Source organism: Melospiza melodia, chromosome 5 (genome assembly GCF_035770615.1).
Source record: "Melospiza melodia melodia isolate bMelMel2 chromosome 5, bMelMel2.pri, whole genome shotgun sequence".
Classification (NCBI taxonomy): domain Eukaryota; kingdom Metazoa; phylum Chordata; class Aves; order Passeriformes; family Passerellidae; genus Melospiza; species Melospiza melodia.
The window spans coordinates 83,091,516-83,107,893 of NC_086198.1; the positions used below are offsets into that span (position 1 = coordinate 83,091,516).

At 40.7% G+C, this 16,378-nt stretch overlaps 1 protein-coding gene across 1 annotated transcript; it reads left to right on the top strand.

Annotated features, from left to right (window-relative positions):
* Positions 1–982: 982 nt before the first annotated feature.
* On the top strand, positions 983–15,359 carry LAP3 (leucine aminopeptidase 3). The gene is made up of 13 exons (XM_063157687.1): positions 983–1,105; positions 1,541–1,656; positions 1,987–2,041; positions 3,808–3,913; positions 5,060–5,219; positions 7,656–7,817; positions 8,792–8,950; positions 9,654–9,778; positions 11,118–11,206; positions 12,333–12,435; positions 14,018–14,097; positions 14,742–14,854; positions 14,963–15,359. Exons 1-13 carry the CDS (start codon positions 983–985, stop codon positions 15,159–15,161), a joined length of 1,590 nt encoding a protein of 529 aa, XP_063013757.1. The 3' UTR covers positions 15,162–15,359.
* Positions 15,360–16,378: the final 1,019 nt, after the last annotated feature.

Here is a 16,378-nt window from a genome sequence, read left to right on the forward strand (position 1 = left end):
GTTATAAAAACAGTAATGCAATTAGAGTAATAATAATTTGGACAATTTGAATTAGGGCAATATGAGACAATAGAGATAAAGAGCTACGGACGTCCGGGTACCTTTTTCTGGGCAGCACGGGCCCGAAAAAGGACCCCCATTAACAAAGGATTACCCCTTAAAAGCAATAGCCTGTTGCATATTCATACACTTCATACATGATGCAAAAATTCCATTCAAACACAGGATTCTGTCTGGTCATCGTCAACTTCTTCCTCTGAATCCTAACAACGCCTTCGATGCGGGAAGAAGTTTGTTTCTTCTGATAAGAGGGCAATAATTTTTTTTTCTCTGAAAGATGTAGGGGTCCTGTGGCTGCTATCTCGCTGTGAGTCCTTTCTTTTAAAAAAAGTATCCTACATAGCATAGTTTCTATTTTAACATGTTTTGTAACCTAAAACTGTATTTAACACACTACTTAAGATAATTAACACAGCATTACTTTCTAACACAACACATATAATACCCATTTTAATATTTGCGAAAAGCCAATCATAAAATACATGCATTTTTCACAGTGCCGGACCGTGAGGAAACCCTAGCCCCCGTCCCGCGGGATGCCCGCTCGGGAGCGCTCCGGGGCCCCGCTCTCCATCCCCATCTCTCCATCCCCATTTCTCCATCCCCGCTCGGGAGCGCTCCGGCCCCGCTCTCCATCCCCGCTCTCCGTGCCCGCTCTCCCTGCCCGCTCTCCCTGCCCGCTCTCCCTGCCCGCGCTCCGGCCCCGCTCTCCATCCCCGCTCTCCATCCCCGCTCTCCGTTCCCGCTCTCCGTTCCCGCTCTCCGGCCGGGCCCTCCCCCGCGGCCGCCGCGCACCGCCCCTCGCGGCGCCGGCTGATGAGGCGCTGTGCGCGCCGGGCCCGGCCCCGCTGCTCCTTTCCCCTGCCCTCCCCGCCGTGCTGCCTTGCCGGCCGCTGCAGCGCTCGGTGCCGCGCCCGGTGCCATGCTGCTGCCCTGCGTGCGGAGCGGGGCTGCGCGCCGCCTCGCCCGGGACGTGCCGCGGGCCTGCAGCTGCTCGGCGCAGGGCCCCTCGCCGCGGGGCTACAGCCGTGACACGGCCGGGAAGGTGAGCGGGGAGCCGGGGTTGCGCGTCCCTTCCTCCGCTGGGCTCTCGGCTGAGCCCCCCGTGTGCCCCCCGGAGCTGAGGCAGGAGCGGTGCGGCTCCCTCCGCTGCTCTTGGGGGTGCCAGACTGGGCGTCTGCGCTGGCGGGGAGAAGCTCTTTTGTACTTAAAATTACTGATTGAAAGAGTTTTTGCCTTTATGTGATCGGCAAAATTATTGTAAGTTCACTTATGCTGTATCTGACTTCTTTTTCACACTTTAAAGTAGTTGTAGTTGATCTTGGTTTACAGAAGTGTTACTCTACGCATCATGTTAGATAAATTCAAAAACTGAGATAAATACATAGAGAATTAGCAATAGTTTGAAAACTGTGCTCGCTGACTCTCTGATGGGTCTCTAAATTTCGTGTTGTTTACATTAATGCGTTTTCTTTTCTAGGGTCTTGTTCTGGGAGTCTACTCTAGTGAAAAGGGCGATGGTGCTGCCCAGTTCACTAGTGCGGGAGATGCTTTTGATAGGCTTGTGTCCGGAAAGCTGAGAGCACTTCTCTCCCTGTAAGTGTGTGATAAGCTCCTGAAATGGACTCAAGTACCTACAAATACCAGTAGGAATGATATTTTTTTCATTATTACTGTGTGTGTCCATATCACCATCAGGCTGGTGTTTGCTTCCACAAACAAACAATTGGAGGGGAGCTCCCATGATAAAACCAATCACTGAGCAAACATGCAAAAATTTCATGGGAGCCATCCCCTGCCCTGAATGAGCACAGAGCCAAGCATCCGAGTACATGTGTGGCACACTGTGTGGTTGTGGAGTAAATGCAGTACTGTAAGGTTGATCACAAGTAAGGCCTTCTTCAAAAATAATCTTTTTTTTCCTAGATGTGGGCCACCTTTGAAGAAAGGCAAAACACGTATATTTCATGGTTTGCATCAGGTATGAACTTTGTGGTTTTGTGTGCTAATTGATTGATGTGTGAAGTTTGTCCTTACATCTAATTTTATGCTGAGTTCACTGCTGTGCTTGTAAAGTGGCTGGCTCTTCTTCCCTCTTTTTGACTGTTTCAACTCCTGTTCTGCACTGCCCATGTTTGCACAGCCTTTTGCACATTCCTGCACTCCCTCCATGGTGCTGCAAGTGGAGAGGATGTGAACAAGTCTGCCCCAAAGGTGCTGTGCTCTGAATAGCTGCTTCCTGAATGAGCTAAAGCATGGCAGTTTTGGATCTGACTTCCATGCCTCCTGTGTCCAGGAGGGGTGAGTCTGTGAGGAGTTACTGATAGGTGCAAAGACCTTCCAGACCTGACAGTTCTCAGACAAGGTAGTCCCTTTCATAGGCTTTTGTCAGAGGTTTTAAGTCAGGTGCTTGAAACCTCTGAAAACAAGTTATGGGACTGTTCTTCAAGCAGGACTTTTTTCTGCACAGGCATGATAGAACATAAGGCTATGAGATGAGGATTCATCTGCTCAAAGTCAGGCTTTTAGTTCCACTTGAGAAGCTAGGATAGAACTAATGCACATATGTGAAGCTGACCAATATAGCATGATCTGTGCCTTTTTAGAGTCCTAGTAAGGCATGTGATGTGACATTAGGTGTTCCTCTCTAAGTAACTGAATCTTACATTAAGGCTATTTCAATAATCTGAAATAAATCCATTTGTAGTGAGAATTGCCTACCATGTATAAATTCCTGTGAGGACACCCCACGCAGGTGACACCGGACTTGGTAAAAGGCTCTCAGAAATTTCATGGAAGTTGAGTGCACTGAAGGTCCCAGTTCTGCATACAGGATGGGCTCTGAAGTGAGTAGCAAATCTCTGCCGTAGAAGACAGGAGAATGTTAACTGATATCACTGATTTTCCAGAAAGCTAACACAAGCTTCAGCATTTTGCAGACTAAAGGGCTTTACTACAGTGTAGCAGTTTGACAGCTGATTGTAGAGGCTGACAGAAATGGGAAAGCCTAACATTAACTTAATTTTTTCTTAAGAGTTATAGGAACGTTATATATGTTCATGTATATAGCTTGGAGCTATAGGAACATTATATATGTTCATGTATATAGCTTGGAGCTTTATACAAATTTGACTTCACTATTAAAAGGCTCCTTTAGTACTCATTCCTTCTTTCCTTTCCCTTGCAGCTTACAAGGCAAGCATGTAGTCTGCTGTGCTACATTGTTTTCCTGAGCTCTGGAGAGATCTACCCTTGTGCAGCTTAGGTTTGCTACCTGGCAAATCCTGCCAGCAGAACTCCTGAGATGAGCTACCACACTGAGCTTTTGAAGTGATTTTATTTTCTTGAATATAGCACTGTGCCAGAAAGGGTTACAATTCTCCAGATAAGGTCTGTCTTTCTTACAGCTTGGAGGCTGGATGTGCTTTCCAAGGACTCTTAGGCTTGCCCTTGGGTGCCCAGATTTAGCAGGTGTTGAGCATAAAGCCCTACCTGCCATGTGCAATGCACATGGTTCTGAACTGGACAACAGAATAATAGACTTGCATGCCTGTGGCAAATTTTTGGGAGCACAGCAAAGCAGCGCCATGCAGGCACTCTTAATGGAAAGTGCCTGATATAGAAAAAGTACTGCATCTATTTTAATGCTTTGCTTGATTTGATTTGGAAAGTAAAGTCTTTTTAACAACTCTGCTGTGGCTGTAACAATGAGGAAAATTAATCCATTTTTGTGTTGGCTTCATCTAGGACTTTCCAAGTGTGGTGGTAGTTGGCTTGGGTAAGAAGAACGCTGGAATAAACGAACAAGAAAACTGGAATGAAGGCAAAGAAAACATCCGTACGGCTGTTGCAGGTTAAATATCTTTAAAAATTTTTAAGCATTTTGTCTGTAAAGCAATTGCAGTTCTGCAGCATATTCCACTTTTGAAGACCAAGTCTAGGTATGCCTTTGTTTTGAAATGCACAACTTACTGTATGGTTTGGTAAATGCATTTACTTGTCACTGATACTGATGGAAATTCTTCCTTAGTGAGCAAGGAGTTATCAGGAATGTAAATCAAATCTGAAGACAGGTAACAGCAGTGATTTATATCAAATAACTTTCCTAAACAGTGTGATATTGAAAAGGCTCTTGTGTAATTAGTATTTTGGAGACCAGGGTCATCACCAATTGACTTTATGGTCACCCTGTACTAAAGTACGTACATATATTATATCTATTTTATATAAATATCTATATTTAAGTATGCACACTTATATAATAACTAAGATATTTCTGTTATAAATTAATATCTTTCACAACATCAGTACTATGATTCAGTATGTTATCTGTTGAAGACAGAGGGCTTATCTTAATCAAGGATGATTGCTGGATCTAAGTGTGTAAAATAAGAATTAGGAGTTCTCACTGAAGACTTTATAGTCTGATTGGATGACAGCTGTTTGTCCAAAGTGCTAGACTGTAGCTGCCATTAACATTTTTAATTAATGTTCACTTTGTAGCTGACATAAAACATTGTTAAATTATTTGGGAACAAAATAGAATTTATGGAATACATTGTTTATGAAAGGGTATATAAACTCATCTGGAAGAAAAAAAAATAGTCATATTCTTAGCAAAAATCTAAATTATGGCAAATTTCTGATACCTGTAGATAGCTATAATTCATAGCACTCCAGAATGATAGAGCCTTACTTTGCTATGGAATGAGCTTTAAGGAGTCAGAACAACTGTGATCTTTGCTTTTTTTTATTCTTGTGAAACATTTTAATAATTATAATTCATCAACTGATATTTTTAGTAAAAATTTGCCAGTATATGGTCATTAGCATTTTTCATTCTTCTGCTACATGGTCTCTTTGACTGACTTACTTATAAACTCAGTTATCTCTAGTTAAAATTATTTTTTCCTTGCAATGTCCCATTGATCACCTCAGACAGCTGTTTTGCTGTTCTGTATTTTTTATTTGGCCTTCAGTTCTGTGCTGTATTTTTTAGTTGGCTGCAGGCAGATCCAGGACCTGGAGATCCCTTGTGTGGAAGTTGACCCCTGTGGAGATGCACAAGCAGCTGCAGAAGGTGCTGTCCTTGGATTGCATGAATATAACGAGCTGAAGCAAAAAAAGAAACCTGTAGTTACTCCTCAGCTTCATGGAAGGTGATGGCAAAGCAGAGCTTGCCTATTTATTCTTCTGTTTGTTTGCTTGTTTATAAAACTGTATGCATGGCATGCTTGTGCATGAGAAAAACAAAACGGAAAGAATAGGGGTAGCAACAGTACTCTTTTTAACTCCCGCTCATTTGAATTTCCTGAAGTATCTTACATCTCAGGTATATTCATCGTGTTTGTTCCGTGTGTTTTGGTGCCATATTCAGAGGTTAAGGATAAATAAATGCTGCTTCATAGAAAAGAACCAGGATAAAAGTAAAAGCTACCCAAAGAAAAGTTGTGATATACTAGGACTTCTGTTGGTATTGTGTACCAGAATTGTGGAGAAGAGGTATTTCAAATGCCATAAATGGATAAATCCTTTGGAGAATCAGGAAATGCTAACTGACACCAGACCAATGTGCTATGGATATATTTTACATAGTTCATTTGTTATATTTTCATTCACAGAGTTTAATGCAAGAAGAGAAGCCTGGGTTCTTCTGCTCTCTAAACAGACATCACTTACTGAGAGCAGAAAGTAGAACCAGGGCTTTTGGTCTCAGAACAATTTTTGTAGTGGACTTTGGATGTTTGGTATAGGATATTCTGTCCTGCAGGGGAGAGGAATTCCCTGTATGTACTTTAAGCAGGAACAAGTTCTTCCTTACAAAAAAGTTAGTGAAATAAAGTGGAAGCCTCTTGATTAAACATGTTTTGATAAGTTATATGTAAAATAAACACTCTTCCTATTTTGTAGCACTGCAGATAGTTTAGAAACTGATAAAATTTGTATTAAATAAACATTTCCTGAAAACATAGATGGTCCTATGACCGGTTATGGAAGTAACTTTTTTTATATAGTAATTTAGGTTGGAAAAGACTTCTGGAGGTCATTCAGTCCAACTCCAGCTTGGATTAGGGATAACGTGGACATTACTTACAACATTAAAGCCTGGCCTTTGTTTAGTCCACATTTAAATATCTCCTGAGTTGAAAATTCCACAACCTCACTGGAGCATCTGTTCTAGTGCTTAACTACACTCACAGTCAATTTTTTTCTTTGTGTCCTATTGCAGTTTTCCGTGTTGAATCTTGAGATTGTTGTCTGTTACTGTCTTACTGTCCAGCTCTGAGATGTGTCTGTGTTCAGACACACTCCTGCTTCATTTCATGTTTTCTCAATTTGTCTGCAAGGACTCTGTCTGAAAACCTAGCTAATGTCAAGAAAAATCACAGAGTTGTTAAGGCTGGAAAAGACCTTTAAGGTCAATTACATCCATTGTGGTCCTCTGTGACAAACTCTGTCATCACAGAATTCATTTAAGTTGGTCGGGAATTTGCTGCAAATCTAAAATTATGGTTCCCAGTGTCCATCTTGTCCTTCATATACCTAGAACTGGCTTTCAAAATTACTTTCTCTACAAACTTCCAAGGAATTAGTCTAGGATAACTGGCTTGTAGTTCCCCATATTCTCCTTGGCATTTTTAAAGATGCATATTTGGCCTTTTCAGGGACCTCAGGGTCATCAGGGACCACATTCAGTTTTACCTTTCAAACTGAAAGAGCCTAGGTTTGCAGTGATGCCAGCCAGCTCCCTCAGAACCCTCAGATATGTTCTGCCTGCTACCAAGGAGTTGTGTATGTCCATCATCCTTGAGCTAAGTCCTGAGTGTCTCTTCCTGTCATGAGGAGTGCCCCTCTTCCTTAAACTCTATTGCTGAGCACAAAGAACTGGAGAATCTGGAAGCAGATCCTTCCATATCCAGGCAATATTTGTATATTCCTCCTGCATTCCTCTATCACTGTCCTGCTCTTTTTAGAGGCAAAATCCTGTTCAATGCCTTGCTTTGTGATAGCTTATAAAGTAAATTGTCTCAGTAAAATGAAAGGTTTTGTACTGGTCCTCTGTCAAAGTAACCAGAGAGACTTCTCCATTTCCTACACAGGCAGCTCTGTGAATGTTTGCTCTGTCATTTCTTAGTGCAGTGCCTTGAATGCACTGAGAAATGAGATCCAAGTTCCATTCTTACCACATAACCATATTTCAGTAAAGGGAGAAACAGAATTGGAGACTTTATATGGTAAATAAAAACTTTCAAGGCTGTTAAAAGTAATGTGATTACAAACTTCAGAAGGGGTATTAAACCTTGTGTTTAAGGATTTAAGGCAACCTTTGATTAGTAAGGATTAGGATAAGACCTAATGAATTGGATAGATAATTTTCCATCTGTCTACTCTTGGATTCTCCTAGCTTTCTCTGAAGTATTTGGCACTGACTAGAACCACAGCTGAGTTACTATACTAGAGTCCTTGTACCAAGATAACTGATATTCTTAATTTCTCCAAATTAATGATACTGCATTTTAAGAAAGAAAATATGTGAATGCTTTTCTTACTTTTGCAAATGTCTATAATCCTGATCATTGTGTGTTGCTGTTCAGTGCTGAAAGTCAAGCCTGGCAAAAAGGTGTTACCTACGCTGAGGGGCAGAACCTCGCTCGGTACCTCATGGAGGCTCCAGCTAATTATATAACTCCAATCAAATTTGCTGAACATATTGAACAGAAGCTCAGAACTTTCAGCAATGTGAAGGTCCACATAAGGTAAATTCCGTGGAAATTATTCCTTTGTTGGGTAGAGGACCATAACAGTGAGATAAGATACCTTCCAGGTTATTCAAATCTGAAGTTATTCAAATCTCATTTTCCCTTTGCTACTTCAAATGACAAAAGAGGGTGAAGTGTTTGGGGAAAAGGTGTGAGGGGTGCCCAGACTGCAGGCTGTTGTCGAGGGTTAAATGAACTGCTAGTTTGCAGAGGAAGCAAGATACTGTGTTGCAGTAAAATCATTAACTGTCAATTAGCCATGCAGTCAATTATTGCTTAATTAACACATGTGCTGTGAAAAGAAGAAACCTCAGTGAATAGAGGGCTAATATTAAGTACCTTTTGTTTTCTTCCCAAGTGGGTTTTTTACATACCTTTGCTTTTTTGTGTGGATATGGTAATAAAACATCTTCTATTTATTGCCATTACTGTTGGGATTTTTTAATAGTTTTTAAAAATGTGAGATGGAGCCATAAAAGCCCTTGCAAGAGAATTTGCACAGCTGGTGCTTCTTGCCCCTGAATTTCTACTTTCTGCTCTACAGTAGAAATGGGCATACTGGTTGTGCAAGTGTTGGAGACTATTTTGTTGAAAGCAGAAGACTGGGGGAAATCTTGCTAGCAGAAAGCTAAATGTAACCTGCTGCAATATTGTTACTTCATATACCTTTAGCATCTACAGCCTCACAGGAAGTGAAAGATCAGTGTTTCTGATGCAGAAACTGTAGACAAGCTGTTGTTTTGTTGGGTTTTTTAAAACAAAACAAAAATCAAAGAGCAACTGAGGAAGTATTTTTCTGATTCACCAGAAAAGGTAGTAGTAGTTGGATTTAAACTACAGTTTCCAAAATAACTAACTAAAATGAAATAGTTTGTGTACAAACCATCAAGAATCATATCTTAAAAAAAGTCACCTTGGTCAAAGTGTCCAGTTGGGAAAAATAATAAAACTAATACATGTTTCTATTCCAGACCAGAGTCTTGGATAACGACACAAGAGATGGGAGCATTCCTGAGTGTAGCTAAGGGTTCAGCTGAACCTCCCATCTTTCTGGAGATTCACTATTTAGGGAGTGCCAATACAGATGACTCCCCATTGGTATTTGTAGGAAAAGGAGTTACATTTGACAGGTATGTATGCTCGCATGCCAGTATTTTAATTACTAGAGGGAGAAAATGCTTTCTTGCTATTCATGTTCAACAGGGAGATGCTTTTTCTTTGCTCAGCACATCTTCCAATGCCATTCCACTGAACTTGCATTATATAGCAGCTTGTGCTCCCTTTTCTGGCAATAAGATAACATCAGTTGACCAAAGTAGGAATTAATATGCCATCATCTTGTAAGGGGAAGAAAGAAATTCAGAGGGAAAGAAAATAAAGAAGATGCTATTTCTTTTCTTGTCCTGAACAAACCTGCGGATGAAGGATTTGCATGTTAAGAATTGCACTGTGTCACTGGACATTAGATGATGCTTAAAGAAATAGAAAATAGTTCATTCTTCACAGCAGTTCCTTATAACTACTTTCCATGTTCCCCATCCATATGTTGATTTTTACCAAGTGTAATATTTTGTTCGTTATGTGCACTGCCATTATGAAGATCAAGGAGTTACTCCACTGCAGTTACCTGGATTTTTATCATCTCCTAATTAGGAGGAGGTAATATTTTATCTGAAATGAAAACCCAGATACCTTGCTTCCAGTTTATTTACTAGGGTTGTAGAGGTACTTGGAGCCCCAGGTCTAGCATTTACTGCTATTTGGTGTTAACACACACTGAGGGACAGAACATCACCAGTGTATGTGACATGGAACTCGAGCTGTTTGTTCCAGCGGTGGCATTTCACTGAAGCCGTCGTCGGGCATGGATGCGATGAGAGCAGACATGGGAGGGGCAGCAACTGTCTGCTCAGCCATTGTGACAGCAGCAACTCTAAATCTGCCTTTGAACATAATTGGTAAGTGTTTTTGTGTGGAGAACCCAAAAACCTTAGTTCTACAACATTTTGTGAGAGAGCGTTTTTCTAGTATTAGCAATGGTAAAAGCCATGTACAAACATCACGGACTCTTGCACATCCTCTTCTCTCATTCCCTCGCTCAATCTCTCTTCCATTTTTACTGGCATATCAAAAAATTACTATTCTTGAATAAAATATTAGAACACCAAATCAAGATTCTTAAGGTATGATTTTTACATCTTAAGCAAGAAATATTTGTCAATAAAGATACTTCCAATGAGTCTTTGGAAAGTCCTGATCCTTCATTACAAGAAGGAATGTGCATCTCTGTATAAGCAGTTAGACTGAAAAGGAGTCAGGAGTGCCAAGCTACCTCCATAAGTGCATGAACAGGAGGAGGGATCAACTCTAGTTTCCTTAGGTGAATATCCCAGCAGAAAACTAAACCAAACCAGTCTGCTGATGCCTTTATGCATGTGCAATGATTTTTTCTTTCCTGAAAAAAAGTTTATTTTTTCTACAGTGGTAAAATTAAATGAGCTGATTCAGACGCTGTGGCAAGACCGGTTGGCAATGACATGGAACATGGAGTGCAATAAGTTTTAGTTTGAGAAGCTCGACTTTGAGTTAACCTGGTACTTTAGTCACTTCTGTGCTTCAGCCAGGAGAGGGCAGCGGTGCCCACGGACATCCTTACAGAGTTCCTCACCAAGCGTGCGATGGCAGTGCAGCCCGTCTGTACATCATGAAAAGTGGGCTCCACTTGTGCACCTTGTGCCAGGTGCAGGCTTTCCCTATGAGTGAAATTCCTCGTTCATTCCACGATCCCAGTCACAGTTGCAGTTTTGACACTGAGCCTGTGTTTTGCTCATTTCTAGTTGTTCTTGGTGTGGCTGAAGTTACGTGGCAAGTCCTTGGATCACTCTAGACATTATACAGTGAGCACAGCTTGAATGGCTCAGTGTTTATTTGAGAAGTTTTTAATTTCAGAAAGAAACAAATTCCTTTACATGTGAATAATTATACATGGGAGACAAAAAATAGCATTTATTGCTCCTCTGATATCACTTGTCTGAAAAAAAATGTAGAAGAAAATCTTAGTGGTAAAGTACTGTAGGTGAGAGAGCCTGGTAGTGCATCATGCAGAGGAGTTTCCCTGATTGAAAACTGGACCATGTGTCTTCCATTAACTGGGAAAACTTGAATTTTTACTTTAATTTCAAAATTAGACTCGTACTATTTTCTTAAGGAGGTGTTTGGCATTTATCTAAGTAGGTTTTTTCTACAGCTTTTCTGAGAAGGAAACAAGTAGTTCACTTTTCTTTTTCTCTCTCTGAGGTTTGGCACCCCTCTGTGAAAATATGCCCAGTGGTAAGGCAAACAAGCCTGGAGATGTAGTTAGAGCCAAGAATGGAAAAACAATACAGGTATGCATGTGAAACTTGAAATTTGGGTACTTTTATTGAGCTGGTTTCATCAACCAAGTTGACTGCAGTCAGAGCACATTTAAAAAACCCTTCTAGATTAGCAGTGCAAATGTACTGTTTTTAAAATTGTAAGAAGCATGTTAGTAACTAGAAATTGCTATGGTAGGATTTTTTCTAATCTAGATTGAAGAGATGGGACATGTCTTATAAATTGCTAGGAAAAGCTGCAAAGTAAGGTCATTTATTGAGCACGCTGGAAAAGCTCTTTTGGCACAAGAGGTTGTTACAATGCTCATAAATACAGGCTCTAAGTCCAAATAAATAACTATAAGTGCTTCCAGCAGACTCTTGAGGCAAATTCTTTGCTATCTGGAGTAAGACATCAGAGAAAGACATCAGTTTCCTGCTGATGTAACACGGTCTTTACATTGCCAAAATGCTCAGTACAATCAGAACTCTGAGTCATAGGGGCTGTTGGTCCAAAGAAGCCTGCCAAATCAGTACCCAAGATACATATTTCATATTTATTACAAATGGTTCCATACTCATCTAAGAGATTAAATTGTACTGAAGGTCCTTGTGCTGTAGATAACTGATTTAATGCAGAAGTAGATGGCTTTCTTTTTGTCTGAATTTCTGTGATTCTGCCACTTTTGACTCGCTGAACCTTCCTCTTTTTTGACATCCATCTCTGCAAACTGAGTTCAGTCACCCTCTGCTTTGAGGGAAAAAGAGTGGGTGGGTATTCCCCCACCAAGAAGAAATCTGCAAGTAAGTGCTGGCAGCTCCAAGCACATGCTGCAGCCTCTGTGCTCCCCTGAGACACCTCTCCAGTCTCCAGGCTCCTCTGAGGAGCCAGCAGTACAGAGACCCAGCATGCAAGGAGGTTGTAGTGCTGAAGGATGACTTACATCAGCTACAGATACACTTTTAGTTTATACACATAACTGTGTATCGATGCTGTATTTTTTCTTTCTTCTTTTCAATGTAGTTTGAGTAAATTTTCATTACCTGAAGTTTCTAGGGTCTCTATCCAGCAGCTATTTAAGATAATATGTGAGAAATACATCAGTGAAAGAGGTGTATACAGTACTTTATCTGTTTTTTACTGATTTTGCCTTTGAAGGTAGATAACACAGATGCAGAAGGAAGACTGCTGTTAGCTGATGCTCTCTGTTATGCCCACAATTTTAATGCAAGGGCTATTGTGAATGCTGCAACATTAACAGGTAAGCCGTGTTCCTTCCCTGCGCACTTTGAGGTCAGTTTTGCCTTACCCATTAGTTGGGCTGTGGATTACTTGTGCTGTGTATATACACCCCCCTTTAATTCAAAGGCAATGAGATGATTTTACATGTTTCAGGACAGCAGCTTGTGTGACTCTGGAGTGGGGAGGGGACATGCAGGGTACACGCTCAGCAGTGGAGATGAAGTTGGGTTGGCTCAGCCCAGCTGGAGCCCGGAGCAGGAAAACCTACACAGATGTCAGTGTTTGTGCACAGTGTTTCCCTGTGCTTCTTCCATCTCTGGGCTGAACCCTCTCAGCTCCCAGGCCTGTGTGATGCAGAGGTGGTGACATGTGCATGGGGGAGTCCTGCCCAGTCCCTCTGGCACAGAGCCCAGGCAGGTTCCTGAAGGCCTTGCTGGGTGCCTGAGCTCTGACCCTGCCAGTGCCAGTTCTCCCACCCTGGGAGCTGGCTCAGGCCTCCATGATGTCATCATTCCCCAGGAATTTGTTTGACTGAAGTATTTTTTGTGTAATTTGCATACTTTTAGGCATTATGAAGTGTGTTTTAATTGCTTCATCTCTACAGTTGTATAATAATGAAGTTGTAAATTTAAATTTAAAACCAGCAATTTTGTATGCATGAACTCACTAACAGGCTGTCACGGGTGAGGTGACTGTAGCTGAAATAAAAGCAAACATGGAAGAGTAATTCAGACAGAACTCTACTCTGTTGCTTAATTAATATGTTAAGCAAAATAATTATGCTTATATAGATTCTCTGCTAATGCCTTAAATTATGTTCCATCAGTTTTACCAGTTCAAATGCTGTGGAAAATTTCAATAGACAGAAGGGAAACTGATTTTAAGATTGTTGGCTTGTATAAAAGTATTCCTATCTGGGATCCTTGGGCACCAAGCAGGAAGAAGGAGGGCTCCCATAGAATTTTCTTTGACATATTTTGCTAAACTACTTTTTTTTTATTTTCATCTCACTAAGGATTAAGTGTTGCTATTAGAGAAGCAGTTCTGAGGCATGAAATAGATAAATATCTAATACTATGGTTTAATATTTTGATAATGATTATTTTAATAAATTAAATATTTAATCAAATAAATTTACACATGATGTGCAAAAGTCTATGTAAGTGAAATTCACAAAAGAGAAAGTATCGGCTCAAAAATTGTAGAGGTCTATAAACTGGAAAAAGCCCATTCACTTGTATTTTCTATATGAAAATAATAATATCTAGGGGTTTTTTAGAGGATAATGTTATTGTTTAATACATGATCTTAGAACTATTTTTAAGAAACATCAATCTGAAATCAGAAAATTTAGTTTCATGGAAAACAGAATATAATTTTTATGATTTCTTGCATTTTTTGGAATATATAAATTAAATAAAAATGTTCAGAATTTCAAAAATGTCAGTATACTAAAGTCTTCAAGTTTTGCAGTCTGATAAATTCCTGTTACTGATACTGGGAATTAAAAATGGAAAGTTCTGTGAGGAGTCAGGATGCAAGGAATAGCTCAGTTCTACCTTTGCCTTATTTCATATAAACTTGAAGGTGTGTTCCTTTAGGTGCCATGGATGTTGCATTGGGATCTGCTGCCACTGGAGTGTTCACAAACTCATCTTGGCTTTGGACTCACCTCTATGAGGTAGATCACCCGCATTATTGTTAAATCATAATAGTAATAAATCAGTGATATGTCTTATTGAAAAGTTAGTACACTACTGAAAGTCTTTATGCAAATCTGAATGATGTTACTATGTTTTGAAATTTTAGAGGAATGATGTCAGTACTATATTTAGTTGAAAATAATGTTGACTTAATTACTAGCTCTTCAGTGAGATGTAATATCATACACCAAACATCTCATGGATCTGCATGTTCTGATAACTCACTACATTTGGATAAACTCTGGACTACTGGCAGTAATTAGTCTATGTTAAAAAGATAATTAACAACAGAGGTACAGAAATTCAGAGAGGCCTTGTGAGTGGCTGAGGTGTGATGGATCAAGGAAGCCTCTGAGGGGAAGGATTTCTGTTGTCAGGGAAAAGGAAAACAGATAAAAAATGTGGTCTTTTGATGTTGCCTTTTGGCTGACACCACAGTACCTAAAAAGCAGGACTGCCTCTTTTGTTTTGCAAACAATGTATTTCCAAAAACCTAATATCTTGGGCTGCAGATTTTTAGACTGGTAAAACCTAAACAAAAAGAAGCATGCATGAAAACAGGACTTACAAGTACCGTTAGAAAAAGAAATTCCCAAAACATCATTTTTTTTTTTTTTTTCAGGCCAGCATTTTGACAGGGGACAGAGTTTGGAGGATGCCTCTTTTTGAGCATTACACAAAACAAGTCACAGACTGTCCTCTTGCAGATGTGAGCAACATTGGAAAGTACAGCAGGTAAGATGAACCAACACCTTCTATGTGCCCCTTTCTTTCAACCCATTTGTTTACTTTGCGTGCTGTTGGAATTGCTTTGGGAGCAATACATCTTTCTGTTTCCTGCAGGGCTGGAGGAGCATGCACAGCTGCTGCATTCCTGAAGGAGTTTGTGACTGCCTCTCACTGGGCTCATTTGGATATAGCTGGGGTCATGTCCAACAAGGATGAGGTGCCGTACCTGCGCAAGGGCATGGCGGGGCGGCCCACCAGGACGCTCGTTGAGTTTGCAGCTCGATTAAGTCAAGACACTCACAGTGCCAAATAAAAATACTTGTTCTAAAATCATCCACTCTGCCTTAAGAAACAAAATCTTAAAAGGTATCATTGATAAATGAATGCCCCAAGCATATTTTCACTATGGCAATTAACTTTATAAATTATTACTTGGGTAAGAATATCTCAACTTTGAGATTTTTCATCCCGTACCATATTATGCAGCAAAATAAAAATTATTCTGTTTGAACTACTGAAATATTTAATACCAAAACATCACAATGGGAATTATTGAGACACCTATTTTATATGCAAAGTATGCATAACTATCGTAAACAATAAATACTTTATTTGGATGTGAGTTTTGATTGAGAGAGAATAAACAATCAATGATAGATGTACCTCAGTTTTGAGTGAACTGTAGGTGGTGTCAATGGGAACTCTGCAAAGATTTTCATAGAAACACCATTCTGGCATTTTTTCCTTAGAAAAACTAAACTGCTTTTGGTATGTACTGAGGCAGAAATGATGCTGTGTGATTAGAATTAGCATGGCTTCTGCATAGAATTATGTAGTAAGTTAAAAACATGTCAAAAAGTGTATATTGTAACTTTTTTTCAGAAAACTACTGGGTGCAAGTTAGTGCTTGTGTGTTTTTAGGGGAACCTGCCCTTATCTCACATGGTTTTTGTCATGCTGATAGTTCCCCGCTTTCCTGGTGTGAGCTGGCCACCCTCCAAGCAGGGATGTTATTCCAAGACTCAGTTCAAACATCAAACAGACCTGACACTTAAAACGTGAGGTGATGTTTTCTTGACAATTTGGGGGATCCAAGCCCATGAGGTGGGGATTTATTTTGGTTTAGGGTGGGTTTTTGGGGTTTTTGTTAAATGCTGTTGTAGACCAAGTGATGCTGAAACAGTGCTTAGCAAGGCTCGCACCTGTGAGACAGAAGCAGGGCAAAGGCTGGAGGAGGAGGAGGGTCCCTCTGGGGAGGACGGCTTTGCTGTCTGTGCTTGCCTTGTTCCAGCAGGGCCAGTGCTATCCTGGGCTGGAGTGGAAGGAGTGTGGCCAGCGGCTTGGGGAGGAGATCCTCCCACCTCCTCTGCCCTACCGAGGCCACTTCTGGAGTGTCCTGTCCGGTTCTGCGCTGGTCAGTGCAAGAAACGGGTGGAGCTACAGGAGAGGGCAGTGAGGATGGACGGTGTGGAACAGGAGAGACTGCAGGAGCTGGCTGTGTTTAGTCTGGAGAAGTCTAAGAAGGGTTCT

What these genes read in the sequence shown, in the direction of transcription:
- LAP3 (XM_063157687.1), top strand. Translation starts at nt 983, where the DNA reads ATGCTGCTGCCCTGCGTGCGGAGCGGGGCTGCGCGCCGCCTCGCCCGG. An exon ending in CTGAGAGCACTTCTCTCCCT is followed by an intron (nt 1,657 to 1,986) that starts GTAAGTGTGTGA and finishes TTTTTTTCCTAG; the next exon opens with ATGTGGGCCACCTTTGAAGA. An exon ending in AACATTGGAAAGTACAGCAG is followed by an intron (nt 14,855 to 14,962) that starts GTAAGATGAACC and finishes TGTTTCCTGCAG; the next exon opens with GGCTGGAGGAGCATGCACAG.